This window comes from Rhinopithecus bieti, unplaced genomic scaffold (assembly GCF_001698545.2).
Source record: "Rhinopithecus bieti isolate Rb0 unplaced genomic scaffold, ASM169854v2 scaffold_63316, whole genome shotgun sequence".
Classification (NCBI taxonomy): domain Eukaryota; kingdom Metazoa; phylum Chordata; class Mammalia; order Primates; family Cercopithecidae; genus Rhinopithecus; species Rhinopithecus bieti.
This window is the reverse complement of record NW_016824497.1, coordinates 1467564-1485322: the sequence shown is the minus strand read 5'-3', so window position 1 is coordinate 1485322 and position 17759 is coordinate 1467564. Positions and strand designations below refer to the sequence as shown.

Sequence of the window (17759 nt, the reverse complement as noted above, 5' to 3'; positions counted from 1 at the left end):
TATATATATATATATTTGAAACAGAAGTCATACTCTGCCACCCAGGCTAGAGTGCAGTGGCACAATCTTGGCTCACTGCAATCTCCACCGCCTCCTGGGTTCAAGCAATTCTCCTGCCTCAGCTTCCCAAGTACATGGGATTGCTGGTGCATCCCACCATGTCCGGCTAATTTTTTGAGAATGGGGTTTCTCCATTTTGGTCAGGCTAGTCTTGAACTCCTGGCCTCAAGTGATCCACCTGCCTCAGCCTCCCAAAGTGGTGGGATTACAGGCGTGAGCCACTGCAGCTGGCCTCAAATTTATACTTAATTGTACTTTATTTTTCTTCGTGATTATCTGAGATACTTTCTTTCCAGGTATTTCCAAAGTTCATCATTTTTTAAGGGATGTTTCTTGTTAACAGCTTATAGATGGAGTCTCATTTATTGTGTTAATACATACCTGGCTTTATTGCTTCCATCTTATATAATAGCAGATAAAATGAAATATTTTCTTTTTTTCTCTTTCTCCTTCTCTTTTGTTGAATTACATTTCTTTATATTCCTTCTTCTACATTCTATTCCAGCAATTTAAAAGTTCTATGTATAGCAGATGACATGAATTCATATATAGAAAACCTTAAAAGCTTCACCAAAAAGCTGTGAGAACTGATAAATTCAGTAAAGCTGCAGAATACAAAATCAACATACACAAATTAGTAGCATTTCTATACACCAACAATGAACTAGCAGAAAAAGAAATCAAGAAAGCCACTGCTGGGAGCAGTGGCTCACGCCTGTAATCCCAGCACTTTGGGAGGATCACTTGAGGCCAGGAGTTGGAGACCAGCCTGGCCAACATGGTGAAATGCCGTCTCTACTAAAACTACAAAAATTACGTAGGCATGGTGGTGGGCGTGTGGAGGCTGAGGCACGAGAATTGCTTGAACCTAGGAGGCAGAGGTTGCAGTGAGCCGAGATTGTACTTACTGCACTCCAGCCTGGGTCACAGAGTGAGATTCATCTCCAAAAAAAAAAGAAAAAAAAATGCCATTTATAAGAACTATGAACAAACAAAAATAGAAATAAAAGTAACCAATGAGGTAAAGGATTTCTATGAGGAAAATTATAAAACACCGAAGAAAAAAATTAAAGAGGACATAAAAAAATACAAAGACACCCCATGTTCATGAATTGGAAGAATACTCTGAAAATGACATACTACCAAAAGTGATCTATAGATTCAACACAATTCCAATCAAAATACCAATGACATTCCTCACAGAAAGAGAAAAAGCATCCTAAAATTCATATAAAACCACAAAAGACTCTGAATAGCCAAAGCAACACTGAGCTAAAAGAATAAAACTGGAGGCATCACACTACTGGACTTCAAAATATACTACAATGTTACAGTAAGCAAAAGAGCATGCTACTGCCATAAAAACAGACACAGATCAATGGAACAGAATAGAAGCCAGAAATAAATCTATGCATTTATGGCCGACTAATCTTCGACAAAGGCACTGGGAACATTAAAAACCGGATATCCATATGCAGAAAAATGAAACTAGCCCCTATCTCTCACTGTATACAAAACTCAACTCAAAATGGGTTAAAGATTTAAACATAAGATCCAAAACTATGAAATTACTAGAAAAAACCTTAGAGGAAACACTTCAGGGCATTGGTCTAGGTTAAGATTTTATGAAGAAGATCTCAAAAGCACAGGCAACAAAAGCAAAAATAGACAAATGGTATTTTCTCAAACTAAAAAGCTTCTTCACAGCAAAGGAAACAATCATAAAGTGAAGAGACAACCTGTAGAATGGAAGAAAGTGATTGGTAAACTACTCATCTGAGAAGGGAATAATATCCAGAATTTACAGGCAACTCAAACAACTCAACAGCAAAACAATAAATAATCCAATCTAAAAATGGGCAAAGACATTTCTTGAAAGAAGAACCATACAAAAACCATACAAATTTTAACAGGTATATTAAAAAATGCTTGGCCGTGCACAGTAGCTCATGTCTATAATCCCAGTGCTTTGGGAGGCCGAGGCAGGCAGATCACTTGAGGTTAGGAGTTTGAGACCAGCCTGGCCAACATGGTGAAATGCCATCTCTACCAAAAATGCAAAAATTAGCTGGGCGTGGTGGCGTGCACCTGTAATCCCAGCTACTCAGGAGGCTGAGGCAGGAGAATCACTTGAAACCAGGAGGCGGAGGTCGCAGTGAGCCCCGATACTGTGCACTCCAGCCTGACAACAGAGCGAGACTCTGTCTCAAAAAAGAAAAAAGACGACAAAAAATAACAAATACTAGCAAGGATGCAGAGAAAGGGAAACCCTCCTACACTGTTGATGGAAGTGCGAATCAGTATAGCCATTAAGGAAAAAAATATGGAGGTTCCTTAAAAACAAGATAGAACTACCAGATCCAGCAATCCTACTACTGGGTATACCCAAAGGAAAGGAAATCAGTATGCTGAAGAGATATCTGCATTCCCATGTTTACTGTAACATGATTCATAATAGCTGAAGTATGGAATCAATCTAAGTGTCCATCAACAGACAAATGGATAAAGAAAATCTGGTACATACACAATGGAATACTGTCTCACCATTAAAAAAACTTCTCTCATTCACAGCAACATTGATGAGCTTGGAGGACATTGTTAAGTGAAATTAGCCAGGCACAGAAAGATAAATACTGCATGTTCTCACTCATATGCAGAAACCAAAAAGGCTGATCTTATAAGTAGAGAACAGAATAGAGGTAGGGAAGAGTAGGCGGGAGGGGGCAGCCAACAGTTGATTAATGAATATAAAAGTACAGCTGGATAGCAAGAGTAAGTCCTAGTGTTCTATAGCACTATAGGAAGACTATAATTAACAACAATTTATTGTATATCTTCAAATAGCTGGAAGAGCAGATTTTGAATGTTCCCATCACAAAGAAATGATAAATGTTTGAAGTGATGACAGATATGCTTGTTACCCTGATCTGATCATTATACATTGTCTATACATGTAATATCACACTGTACTCCATAAATATGTACAATTACTCTATCAATTAAAAACAATAAAAGCAGAAAAACAAAAAACGAAGCTTCTATGTACAGTATCTGTTGCTTGTGCTCACTTTCTTGCTTTCAGCAAATATACTGCTCTATTTTTCTCTATGGATAAATCAATACTCCTAGATAAGGTATTTACCTTTCTCCCTGCCCCTCTCTCCTAGAGCACCATCGCTACCAGCAATTTGATCCTTAGATTCTAGTTTTTACTTCCAAATTACAAACTCTTGATGCTACTATTATTAAAATTTGCCTAATAATACTGCATCTCACAAGCACATTATCATCATCACTCTAAACATTACAGGAGTCATTGGTCACAACTGTCATACATTCTGTAGCTTCACCTGTATTTGTTCTTAAATCAATTTTTAAAATTACAACCTACCCAAAAGACAAAAGAGTAAAACCAACATTAATTCAGTATCTTCATCCAACATACATCTATACTCGAATTTCCCCAATTGTCACAAAAATGTCCTTTATAACTGTTTTCCCCCAGTCTGGGAGCAAATCAGGATTCAGATTCACACACTACATCTGATTGCTATGTCTCTTTAGCCTCATCCAATCTACAACAATTCCATTTACCTCTCTTTGCTCTTTAAGGCACTGAATACTTTGATGAGTCCAGGCCAGCTGTCTAGCAGTGTCCCAGGAGTGTTGCCTCATCATTAAATTCAAATCAAATACTTCCAGCATTAAAAACAGAGGTGATTTGTGTAACTCCTACTGCACCACCTTAGGAGGCACATACAATGTCAGATTCTCTGAGATAATATGCCAATGAAAAGTCTGATCTTGATTATTATGGTGGTGAGAAATGGTGTCCATTTTAAACACATTTCTCTTTTGTAGTAACTAATCTATGGGGTCAAACATTAGGACTTTGTAAGTATACTGCTCTTGAAAACATTTTACTAAATGGTATTAGCATCCATTGATGATCCTTGCCTTAATAATTACATTTGGGATGCCAAATGATGAATGTTCTGATTCTACATCAGCTGGCATTCTTCTAAGAGACTATTATGTATTATAACAACAAGCATAACTAGCACCTAGATGTTGGTTCCTAAGTACCATTATTCACTAAAATGAACCAGGAATCCTTGGAGAATGTCTGCTCACATTCAATGCAGAAATGGATGAGGTAAGCCAGAAATGTCTTGTGTCTGAAAACCAAAGAATGATAAAAGATCTCTAAAGTGACCATGTGAAGGAGTTTCCACTGGCCAAATTTGAGACAATCTGAATTTCAAAGACAATAATGAGTTATAACAACTGAATTTAAAAAAGGAGCTGGTCAGGCACAGAGGCTCATGCCTGTAATCCCAGCATTCTGGGAGGCCAAGGTGGGCAGACTTCTTGAGCCCAGGAGTTAAATGCCAGCCTGGGCAACACAGTGAGACTCATCTCTAAAAAAAATACAAAAAACTTAGCCAGGCATGGTGGCACTTGCCTATTGTCCAAGCTACTCAGGAGGCTTAGACATGAGTATCACTTGAGCCTGGGAGGCAGAGGCTGCAGTGAGCCAAGATTGTGTCACCACACTCCAGCCTGGGTGACAGAGTGAGACCCCTCTCTCAAAGAAGGAAAAAAAACACACACACACACACAGCAGCCAGGAGACCACAGCAATACCAGAGAAAGATGGTAAAGATGTACATGAACACAAATTAAGCGAAACTTAAAGGGAAAAAACCCACAGGAATGCAGTTTGAAAGAGCATTTTCGGTGTTATAATGACATGCTACACTCATATACTATATACTACACTGAGTATACTGTCATAACACTACAAATAGAATATGTAACTTTAAAACATCAAAAAAAAAATTCACATTTGTCCAATGGAAAATGCATAAAGTACAAGAAGACATTAGGCAACAGATAGTAGAACCGAGTCAGAAAATAACAATAATTACAAAAAATGTAATAAACAAAACTCACCATTTAAGAGAGTTGAATGCTCCTACTGTATCAAAAAACATATGATGTCTACAAGAAATACATGTATTTATTTATTTTTTAATGAGACAGGGTCTCACTCTGTCGTCCAAGCTGAAGTAGCATGATCTCAGCTCACTGCAGTCTCAACCTCCTGAGCTCAAGTAATCCTCCCAACTCAGCCTCCCAAGAAGCTGGGACCACAGATGCGCACCACCACGCCTGGCTAATGTTTTGAAGAGATAGGGTTTCATCGTGTTGCCCAGGCTGGTCTTGAACTCCTGGGCTCAAGTGATCCACCTGCCTCGGCCTCCCAAAGTGCTGGGACTACAGGCATGAGCCACTACTCCCAGCCCCAAGAAACACATTTAAAGAGAGCAAAAATAAAATAGAAAACCATGTATCTAAAACAAATATAATCCAAAAGAAAGCTAAAGTTAACAGTAAGTAGTGTACAGTCATAAAAAGAACAAGAGATACACATGTAAAATACTACCTCAAAATGTATCAAGCAAAAACAAATGAATGGCAAGTAGAAATACATGAATCATCAGTTAAATATTTTAACACACCTCCCTCAGAAAAAGATACACCAAGTTCACAATACAAGGAGATGTCTAAGATCTGAACAAATACAATTAAGAGCTATCAGATATGAAATGTTTCTAAAATGAGGCACATTCAGGGACTGATGTCATACAAACTACTTTCCAACTGTAATGCAACAGATTGAAAATCCAGAACAAAAAGATAGCTCAAAATATCCTATATTAATAACCCTTGTGTTAAAAAGGAAACAAAGGTAATTATGAAATATATAGATCTGAACATTAATTAAAATAGCACCCATCAAAACTTATGGAACAGTTACAACAGCAGTTCTTGGAGGGATAGCATTAATCAAAAAACAAGAAAAGTTAAAATAAACGAGCTGATATTACTTCACACCCACTACACTAAAATGAAAAAGAATCACAACAAAATGTCAGGGAGGATGCAGAACAAAGTTTTTATACAGGTACAAACACTTTGGAAACCTGGCAGTTTCTTATCAAGTTAAATATACATCTATCCAGCTAAGTATCTTCCCAAGAGAAATGAAAACATGTTACCAAAACATTTGTACCAAAATGTTTATTGTAATCTTACTTATAACAGGCAAAATGAAAACATCCAAATACCACTCTACTAAATGCATAACTGTGGTATATTCACACAATGGAATTCTATTCATCAACAAAAAGAATTAACTACTAAAACAGCAACAACGTGGATAAATCTCAAAAATACTATGTTAAATAAAGGATGCCAGACACAAAAGAATATACTACATACTTTCATTTACTGTATATGGAATCCAAGTACAGGCAATGTAGTGACAGAAATTAGATAAGAGCTGGGGGAAAGGGTTTGACAAGAGGGAACTGACTGGAAAGGGGCAGAAGAAAACACTCTGGAGGGATGGAAGTGTTTTATATTTTGTTTTTTGTATTATTTACACTAAACAATTTCCATATCTAAGGGAATGAAAAAACCACATGATGAAACCCTATCTCTTCAAAACATTAGCCAGGCATGGTGGTGCACACCTGTGGTCCCAGCTTTTTGGGAGGCTGTGTTGCGAGGATTACTTGAGCTCAGGAGGTTGAATACGCAAATGGTTACAATACCTTTATTCCTAATTATCAAAACACTGGAAACAACACAAATATTCCTCATCTAGAAAATGGACTAAAAAAGCCAGGCGCGATGGTTCATGCCTGTAATGCCAGCACTTTGGGAAGCCAAGACAGGCGGATTACTTGAGGTCAGGAGTTGAGACCAGCCTGACCAACAGGGTGAACCCCTTCTCTACTAAAAATACAAAAATCAGCTGGGCATGGGGGCACACGCCTGTAATCCCAGCTACTCGGGAGGCTGAGGCACAAGAATCGCTTGAACCCAGGAAGTGGAAGTTGCAGTGAGACAAGATTGTGCCACTGCACTACAGTTGGGCGACAGAGCAAGACTCTGTCTCAAAAAATAAACAAACAGAAAATGGACTAAAAAGAAGTAGTTATCTTCATACAGCAGAATACTATTTAGCATTCAAAAGGGTCCAACATCCAACAACATGGATCAATCTCAAATGAATGCATTATGCTAAGTTAAAAGAAGCCATACTCAAAAAGGTACATATTGCAATATGTACCCATTTATGTAACATTTCTTAAAAACCTAAACTAAAAGAACAGAAAACAGATCAGTGGTTGCCAGAGGCAACCTAGAGGAGCTGACTACAAAGGTGTATGGGAAAATATTTTGGTGAAATAAACTACTTAATATCTTAATTGTGATGGTGGTTACACAATTATATACATTTGTCAAATCTTAAAACAGAACTATACAAGTAAAAAAAGGGTAATTTTACTAATTGATAATTATACCTTAATAAAAACCGTGGGGAGAAAGTTCCATAACCAAACACATAAGAGCTACACATTTTATTGTATGTTAATTACGTCTATATACAAGTAAATAAACTAAACATTCAATTCAATAGCTGGAAGAAGAGCCACAGAAGAAAATCCAAAATAACAAGTAAATTATGAAGGCAGAAATCATTGGGGAAAAGGGAGAAGAAAAAAAGTGAAAACATTAAAACAAAATTTGTTTATTTGAAATATTCAGTAAACAAAGTTCTGGCAAGAATGAACAGAAAAGGAGAATATGAAGAAAGAAAGTAACAAAGGAGGTTGTTAAAAGTATTATAAATATATACTAATAAGTTTAAAAGCTTACATGAAATGAATTAACGAACTAAATATTAAAGAAATTAGGCCGGGCGCGGTGGCTCACGCATGTAATCCCAGCACTTTGGAAGGCCGAGGCGGGTGGATCATGAGGCCAGGAGATCAAGACCATCCTGGCTAACACGGTGAAACCCCGTCTCTACTAAAAATACAAAAAAAATTAGGGGGGTGTGGTGGTGGGCGCCTGCAGTCCCAGCTACTCGGGAGGCTGAGGCAGGGGAATGGCGTGAACCTGGGAGGTGGAGGTTGCAGTGAGCCCAGATCGTGCCACTGCACTCCAATCTGGGTGACAGAGCGAGACTCCGTCTCAAAAAAAAAAAAAATTAAAATGACAGTAAAAGATCTCCCTAGCTGAGCACAGTGGCTCACACCTGTAATCCCAGCACGTTGGGAGGCCAAGACAGGTGGATCGCTTCAGTCAAGAGTTAGAGATCAGTCTGGGTACATGACAAAACCTGGTCTCTACAAAAAAAAATCCAGCAACAACAAAAAACTAGCCGAGTGTCGTGGTGCAAGCGTCTATAGTTCCAGCTACTTGGGAGGCTGAAATGGAGGGACTGCTTGAGCCTGGGAGGCATAGGTTGCAGTGAGCCAAGATCACACCCCTGCACTCCAGCCTGGGTGACAAAGTGAGCCCCTGTATTCAAAAAAAAAAAAAAAGGTCTCCATTCTAAACAAACTCCAGGCCAAGACAGTTTTACAAGTGTCTACTCATATTCTCATGAACATTTCCTATCATATACAGGATGCTGAAAAAACTAAAAACAGTGAAAGGGGCCCAGTTCATTTTGTGAGGCTAATGTGATAGTGAATTATAAACCAGATATGGTAGGGTAATGAAAATGTTCTGTATCTTCAGAGGAATGTAGATTACATAAGTGTATACATTTGTCAAAACTCACTGAACTACATTCTTCCAGTTGGCACATTCATTTCTCTTAAAGCATATATGTAAAAATCATAAATAATAATCATGTATTAAATCCAATGAATGGTGGGGTTTTCTTTGGTTGGTTGGTTGGTTTTGGTTTATTTTGAGACAGTCTCGCTCTGTGGCCCAGGCTGGAGTGCAGTGGCACGATCTTGGCTCACCGCAACCTCCACCTGCCGGGTTCAAGCAATTCTCCTGCCTCAGCCTTCCGAGTAGCTGGGACCCCAGGTGAACACCACCATGCCCAGCTAATTCTTGTATTTTTAGCAGAGACAGGGTTTCACCATATTGGCCAGGTTGGTCTCAAACTCCTGACCTCCTGATCTGCCCACCTCGGCCTCCCAAAGTGCTGGGATTACAGGTGTGAGCCACCAGGCCTGGCCTGATAAGTGTTTTTTAAATAGTACATCATATCAAGTATGGTTTATCCCAGAAATGCAAACAAGGTTCAACATTTTAAGAATCTATTCGATTATCATATTAATAATCCAAAGGAGAAAAACCTGAGTCTTTCAATCAACACTGAAAAAAGACTTTCCTAAGTTCAAAACTATTTATAATTTTTAAAACAAACAAAATCTCCTTAACTAACCAGGAATAAAAAAGCTCTTCTTTAATTTGGGCATAGTTATATACTTGAAACCTAGAGCAAGCATTATGCTTAATGAAGAAGCTTCAGACAATTCCTCTTTCAAGGCAAGAACAAGACACAGCATTCAAGGTCATGACCAAGATAAGGAAAAAATACATATTTAAGGTATAAGAGATTAAACTATCATTTTTGGAAGATAATTATTTCTCTTAAATAAATCTACAGAACCAACAAACCATTACAATCAATAAAAGAGAACAACAGCAAAACTGCCAGATACAAGATCAAACTATAAAAATTAAAAGCATCCTAAGTCAGCAATAATCAACTAGAAAATATAATTAAAAACAGATTAACAACAAACTTTAAAGGATCTAATAGCCAAAAATTCCTAAGAAGTCTATGGGGAGAACTGAATAAATAGGGAGACATTTCATGTACTTAAATAGGATAACCTAATCTTACAAAGATGCTAGTAGTCCCTAAAGTAATGTACAAATTGAATGCATTCAAAATTAGAATTACATTCGAATATTTTAAGGAAAAAGACACAAAAAAGCTACAATAGAAGAATTCGCAAATGCTATCAAGAATATAGAGATGCTTAAATTTTATGAAGGACTAAAGATCCATAAAGAACAAAGTCAACCCTAGAAAATGAGTAAACAAGAGATTTTACTTTACTATATAAAAAAGACATACCAAAATATGATAGTATTTTTAATGTGATATTGGAGCACAAGAACACAGACCACTGGGACATCAGAGACATTTCAGAGACAAACCTATATCCTATATATACATGGCAACCACATAAACTTTTTTTTTTTTTTTTTTTTTTTTTTTTTGAGATGGAGTCTCATTCTTGTCACCCAGGATGGAGTGCAATGGCGCAATCTCAGCTCGCTGCAACCTCCATCTCCTGGGTTCAAGCAATTCTCCTGCCTCAGCCTCCCGAGTAGCTGGAATTACAGGCACCTGCCACTATGCACAGCTAATTTTTTGTATTTTTTAGTAGAGATGGGGTTTCACCATGTTCACCAGGCTAGTCTTGAACTCCTGATCTCGAGTGATCCACCGGCCTCGGCCTCCCAAAGTGCTGGGATTATAGGTATGAGCCACCACACCCGGCCCACATATACTTATCATATATATGTAAATCATATGTGTTAATTATGTAAGTCATATGTATGATAAAGATGGCATCACAAATCACTAAAAAAAAAAAAAGATGATTTAAGAAGCACTGTGGAGAAAACTTGTTCACTAGATGGAGAAAAATAAAACTGGATCACTACCAAAACTATATAAAAGGTGGACCCTAGATGGATTACAGAGCAAGTATGACAGTAAACCTATAAAATTAATAACAGAAACTGTAGAATATCTTTATGGCCCAGGGATGGAGAAGCAGTATTTAACAATTAAGAATACCATCAAGGTCTATGAGATCAAATTCTAGTTTTTGAATTTCTTTTTTGAGCCATTCTAAGTATTTGTAAAGAATGATATTTGAGGACTTTTATTCTTCTTAGGGATCATCAAAAAAACAAAATTATATTTATTGTTAATAGAATAAAACTCATTATATCTTGCAAGTATCAGATGTCAAATGGACCCTTTCATAAATCTAAAATATATTATGGAATCTCACAGATCTTATTTTTCCTATATTTTGAATTTATCACATACTAGGAATTACTTCATCATTACTTATTATTTTCATCAATTATTCCCAACTATACTAAAAAACAAAATAAAAAATCAAAGAAAAAAATGAAGAATGATGGTGTATGGTAGGCAGAATAATTTCCCCAATGATACACACACCCTAAATCCCAGAGCCTGTGACTATATTACCTTAACATGGCAAAAAAAGGACTCTGCAGAAGTGACTAAGGGTAAGGCTTTTGAGTTGGGGAAGATTATCCCAGATTATTTGGGTTGTTCTACTCTAATCACATTGAGTACATAAAAGTAGAGACCCAACCATTCCAGACTGTTGTCAGAGATGTGACTTTGTAAGAATGGTCAAGGAGATGGGCTGTTGCTGGCTTTGAAACTGGAGGAACAGCCAAGCCAAACAATACAGCAGCCTCTAGAAACCAAAAAAGGTGGCCAGGTGCTGTGGCTCACACCTGTATTCCAACACTTTGGGAGGCCGAGGTGGGCAAATCACCTGAGCCCAGGTGTTCAAGACCAGCCTGGGCAACAAGGTGAAACCTCTTCACTACTAAAAATACAAAAATTAGCTGGGCATGGTGGCACACACCTGTAGTGCCAGCTACTGGGGAGGCTAAGGCGGGAGGATCACCTGACCCCAGGAGGCAGAAGGTGCAGTGAGCCGCGATCACCCCACTGCACTCCAGGCTGAGTGGCAGAGCCAGACCCTGTCTCAGAGGGGGAAAAAAAAAAAAGAAGAAACTAAAAAAGGCAAGGAAACTGATCCTCCCCTTGAGCCTCCAAAAAGGATTACAGCCCTATAAACACCTTGATTTTAGCCCATAAAACTAGTAACAGACTTCTAACCTACAAAACTATAATAAATTTGTGTTGTTTTAAACACCTAAGTTTACTTCATTTGTTATGGAAACAACAGAAAAATACAGATTTAATAACCTACAAGGATGGTACAATAGTAAAATAAATCATCTTTCAGTTTTCTTCTTGCCTTCCATTATCTTTCAAGTACTGCATCATTTTTCACCCTGCTTCATCTTTTAAGAATATTTTGAAAGACTAGAATACCATCTTTGTATTCTAATCTTGGCTTTCACTGACTCCACCTAAAAATTCAAAAATTTTCATTTTCCATCCACAATGGCTAAGAGAAGAAAATGACAGAGGAATACATCTTACAATTATTAGATTAATCAGAAAATAAACACCAACAGTAGCATGTCTAGACTCTGAAGCTGATGGTGGTGATACTATTTGTAAAATCTCAGATAATCAGATAACATAAACCTAGACGAATTTTCTCAAATTCAAGAATCAATGAATTGAACAATATATTTATAAGGAAAAAAGAAAACACAGTAAGGACTGCATCATATAATATTCTGCAACCATATTCTGGACCACCTCATTATGCTCAAAGGACGTATCACAGTATTCTTTCATCTTTTATGTTTGTGAGCCAAAATTTACTTGATAAAAAGAGGTGTGCAATATAATTCTTATTAAAATATCTAATAAAGTTGTTTTTCATAATACTTTTATTCCTGTGTCTATAAATTAGTAGTAAAATAACTTATAAATATAAAATACAAAAGGTCCATTTGACCCAAATGGTTAATGGTGATGCTTATTTTTGTTAAATACCAAGGGTTAGTCAAAACTTCTGAGGTACAAACCATAAGGCAAAAAATTGGTGAGACTGATGATAACAAATTTAGAAAGTTCAATATGCTATGAATTCACACAACTCCAGTTCAACAGAGACCATGAACAAAGTAAGAGACATATGACAAAGTGGGAGAAGTTACTTATGATGCATGAAGTCAACAAGAAATCAACATGTAGAATATACATGGAACATGGGAAAATCAGTTCAAAAAAGAAAGTAATACTAATATAAAAACAGACAAAGAATTAAAATAATTTCTAAGACTCCCAACAAGTTAACAAGCATACAAAGACATACTCAAAATAGGCCGAGCGTGGTGGCTCACGCCTGTAAGCCCAGCACTTTGGGAGGCCGAGGTGGGTGGGGATCACCTGAGGTCAGGAGTTCAAGACCAGCCTGGCCAGCATGGTGAAACCCCGTCTCTACTAAAAATTAGCTAGGCATGGTGGTGGGCACCTGTAATCCCAGCTACTTGGGAGGCTGAGGCAGGAGAATCACTTGAACCTGGGAGGTGGAGGTTGCAGTGAGACAACATCGTGCCACTGCACTCCAGCCTGGGCGACAGAGTGAGACTCCCTCAAAAAAAAAGAAAAGAAAAGAAGAAGAAGAAAAAATTCTCAAAATAATTGATGGTACAAGTAAAACAAAAAGATATTTTATACCTAAATGACGAGGAATGTGGATGGTGTCAAGTGTTTCTGAGATATAGAAGTACAGAAATACTCATGCACTCCACTGAAAATGCAGATTAGTACAACTGTTCTGAACAGCATCCTTGTATTTATCCAGTTTTAGTCTATACATACCCTATGACCTAGCAATTGTGCTCTTGGGAATACATCCTAAATAAATGGTCACAAAGGTCCGTAAGAGCCCAAGTACATGAAAACTCATCACAGTTTGAGGTAGACAATCTGGGTCTATTACTGAAAGGCTGAACACAAAGATACCGAACCTTTTTGGCACCCAGGATCAGTTTCGTGGAAGACAATTTTCCATGAAAATGGGGGGCTGGGGTGGGGTGGGGAATGGTTTAGAGATGAAACTATTCCACCTCAGATCAGGCATTAGATTCTCATAAGGAGTGCACAACCTGGATCCCTCGTATGTGCGCAATTCACAATAGAGTTCATGCTCCCATGAGAACCTAACACCGCCAAATCTAACAGGAGGTGAAGCTCAGGCAGTACTGCTCATTCTCCTGCCGCTCACCTCCTGCTGTGCGGCCAGGTTCCTAACAGGACTAGTACTGGTCCTCGGCCCAGGGTTGAGGACTCCTGACCTAAAAGATATACGCTATTAAAGTTTTATGCAGCAATTAGAAACAGTGGATTAGATGTACAGATAGGACCATGGATAATAAGGGCAGGCAGGGTAAGAAAGTACACAGTGGGAGACCGGCAGTACAATCTACCGAACTCCTTTTTATCCCTGAAACATATTATGCTGTATTATAATGCCTAATGCCCCTGAAATATGGTATACTATATTCAAAACAGGTTTATGAACACTGATCTTATTCTATACATTATAAAAGTTACATTTGCTGTTAAGCACATATGTAGGAATCCTTTACATACTATTTTAGACCATTTAATACAAAGAAAGACTGTCAAATAAAGATGAAAATTTTGCTCACTTTAGCTCCAACACTGCAACTGCCCGTACTCCCAGTGCTCCCACTTGCAACTCCAGTAAATCTAGCTTCCAATAACTCTTGCCTTCTTGGATCCAGACTATGAAGCTCATCCATTGCACCTATTAAGAAAAAAAATATACATATGTACATATATATGTGTGTATACTTTATACTTACACACACAAATATATATATATATATGATTAGTTAAGATGTTAAAAATTTAGGAATGCTACAAGCAGATGAAATTGACAGACTATTTTTAAATGTACACATCAACTTACCAAAACATCCTACAATGGATTTCCAACACTTTTGGCTGCAACTCACAGAAAGAAATGTATTTTCCATCTAATTCATACACAGTTACAAACATTCATATATTTAAAAGTTTCACAGAATACCGAATCTTACTGCAATGCAGTAGTAAGTGTCCTGTACAACTATTTTCTAGTCTATTCCAATCCATTTAAAAAAGGGTGGGGTGACAGTAGTAAATAGCAATTAAATTGATTTCATAAACCAATAATGGACCATGGGTCCATAGTTGAAAAAATACTACTCTTCTAATGTAACCTCCCTATTCTAAGCATACCCAGAATTGTAACTATGTGACATTATCACTTAATTATTTTATGTATATCTTATATAACTACATTTGAAACTATATAGAACTGTTTTATTATTGTCACAATCCTTAAGATTTTTTGTATGGTTGATAGTTTTAGGTTTCCATCAGGTAAATGAAACACAGACACGTTTATCATACATACAGATGACTGAAGTAACATTTATTATTAAACAACACCTTGAAAATTAAGGGGAAAATTTTAACACCCTGATGTTACTGTTATTACGCACACTAAAGCACTCCAAATTCGTAGATGAGTCAAACAATGTCTTTTTTTTTTTTTTTTTTTTTTTTTTTTTTTAGAGTTAACAGTCTTGTATTAGGCTCAGACAGTGATCCGTGGGTCCTTGAGACCTGTGTGTATTTGTCAATCTTCTTCTCCCGTTCTTGCCTCGAGCCTGTTTCCGTAGCCTCAATGAGGCTGTTTCTTCTTCCGGTATGGATCTTGCTTTCTCTTTCCTCTTCTCCATCAGGGGGCTGTCACCTGCTGTACTTCCAGCCCAACCCTCGTGAGCGCAGCGCCTCCAAGATAGCAAACTTTCTTGTAGCTCAGACGCACGACCTTGAGGGCCAGCAGGGAAACACCATCCGCTTTTTCTGTCGTAGGCGTGGATGCCGTCAAAGCACCTTGAGGTCGTCCAGGTCACCTGGCCTCGCTGTCTGTGAGGCAGCATGCCTCGCACAGTCCGCCAGAAGATCGGCGGGGGCCCGGAGTGGGTAGGGGCCTCGGGAAGGTTACATTAGAAGAGTAGTATTTTTTCAACTATGGACCCATGGTCCATTATTGGTTTATGAAATCATCCGCTTGCGGAGGAAAGCCAGGTACTTCAACTTGTTTCTGTAGAAATTGCCAGAAATGTTGATGCCTTCGCAGCGTACGACCACCACCTTCCGGCCAGAGCTAAGTTCACGTTTAAATGAAAAGCTAGCCTAATAGAAATCCACTTCTTGAGCCTGGAGTCCCCAACCCTGGGGAAGAGTGGCTGGCAGGTCTCAGAGCGGTGCATGGGGTTGATCTCATGGCCGTGAGACTCAAACGAAAGATGGTGAATGTTGCTCATCACCGACCACAAATTCTTAAAAATTACTTTATCTAAGTCCGCTAATTCTGACAAAAACCCTAGAAGTGACATAAATGAATGGCTCTCAAAGAGAGCAGGTAAGGATATTGCCAGAATCTGGAATGACTTGGGGAGCATTTTTGAACTATACGAGCCCCCTTCCACACATCCTGACATTATTCTCCTAAAGGTTAACAACTACTCCTATAGATCTTATCTTTTGAAATTGCCTTTCTTACTTTTTATCCTCACCTGGACAAAGGACTAGATGAATGGTGGCCACTCTTTCATGCTTATTTGGATCCCTGTACCTGAAAATACACCTTCCCCTGTCTACTTCCTTTAGCTCAAAAAAAGAGGTAAATCCCTCTAAAAAGCTAAAGCCTTTAACTTAACACTTGCTTTTGACCTCATTCCTTCTTGACATCCAAGAAATCTTGTATTCACAAGTACCCTACCTCTCTGGCATCTGCTCACTCCTTGTCTCCTTCTCCCCTCACTTATGTCTTTCTAGAAGTCTACCATAGCTTCAATTTTATTGTGCTATCATTTAATTCTTCCCTTAAACTGGTTTATAACCATATCATCCTTAGTATTATCAATGCTTCCATTTTTTCCCTTCTTGCTATTACATCAGAAACTGTACATTATTCCTTTGAGAGGAAAACCAAAGTAAAACATAAACAGTTCTAGTTTTCATAATTCAGCTACACCTGTTCCCCCCACCACCTTCTTGTTCTCTCTTAACTGCAAATATTCCCCATGGCCTTCTGTTTTCTTTTCAGACCTCCTTTGGCTTCAAACATGATTCTCAAATCAAACACCTATTATATGGCAGGTCTGTCAAGTCTTAAGCTTGGCACTGAAACTTACAATCTACTGAAGTTTTGCTTTATAAAAAACTATCAATCCGGCCGGGCGCGGTGGCTCAAGCCTGTAATCCCAGCACTTTGGGAGGCCGAGACGGGCGTATCACGAGGTCAGGAGATCGAGACCATCCTGGCTAACATGGTGAAACCCCGTCTCTACTAAAAAATACAAAAAACTAGCCGGGCAAGGTGGTGGGCACCTGTAGTCCCAGCTATTTGGGAGGCTGAGGCAGGAGAATGGCATAAACCCGGGAGGCAGAGCTTGCAGTGAGCTGAGATCCGGCCACTGCACTCCAGCCTGGGTGACAGAGCGAGACTCCGTCTCAAAACAAAAAAAAAAAAAAAAAAAAAAAAAAAAACTATCAATCCTTCCCTGGCACAGGACTATTTTGAAAACATTAAATCACATTTAAAAAATAAGAATATGGTACTGGCATAAAGACAGACATACATATATATAGATAGATATAGATCAATGGGATAAAACAGGGAGACCAGAAAACAAACCCTCACGTGAAATGATTTTCAGTAAGAACACCAACACCATTCATTCAGTGGGGAAAGATCAGTTTTTTCAACAAATGGTGCAGGGAAAACTGGATATCCACAAGCAAACAAACTGAGCTGGATCCTTACTTTAACCATATACAAAAATTAACTCAAAATGGATCAAATGCCTGAATATAAGACCTAAAACTTTCTAACTCTTAGAAGAAAACATATGGAGAAAGCTTCGTGGCATTCATTTTAGCACTGGTTTCTTTGATCTAACACCAAAAGCACAGGCAACTAAAGAAAAAATAGGGCCAAGTACAGAGGCTCATGCCTGAAATCCCAGCATTTTGGGAGGCCAAGGCCAGCAGATCACTTGAGGTCAGCAGT

The 17759-nt window shown here is 38.2% G+C and overlaps 1 protein-coding gene across 1 annotated transcript in view; it reads right to left on the bottom strand.

The window, feature by feature from the left end:
- Positions 1-17759, bottom strand: part of TLK1 (tousled like kinase 1) — a 163031-nt gene that overhangs the window by 117695 nt on the left and 27577 nt on the right. Inside the window, 1 exon segment of the mRNA XM_017862374.1 lies at positions 14317-14435. Coding sequence (XP_017717863.1) covers positions 14317-14435 — 119 coding nt within the window.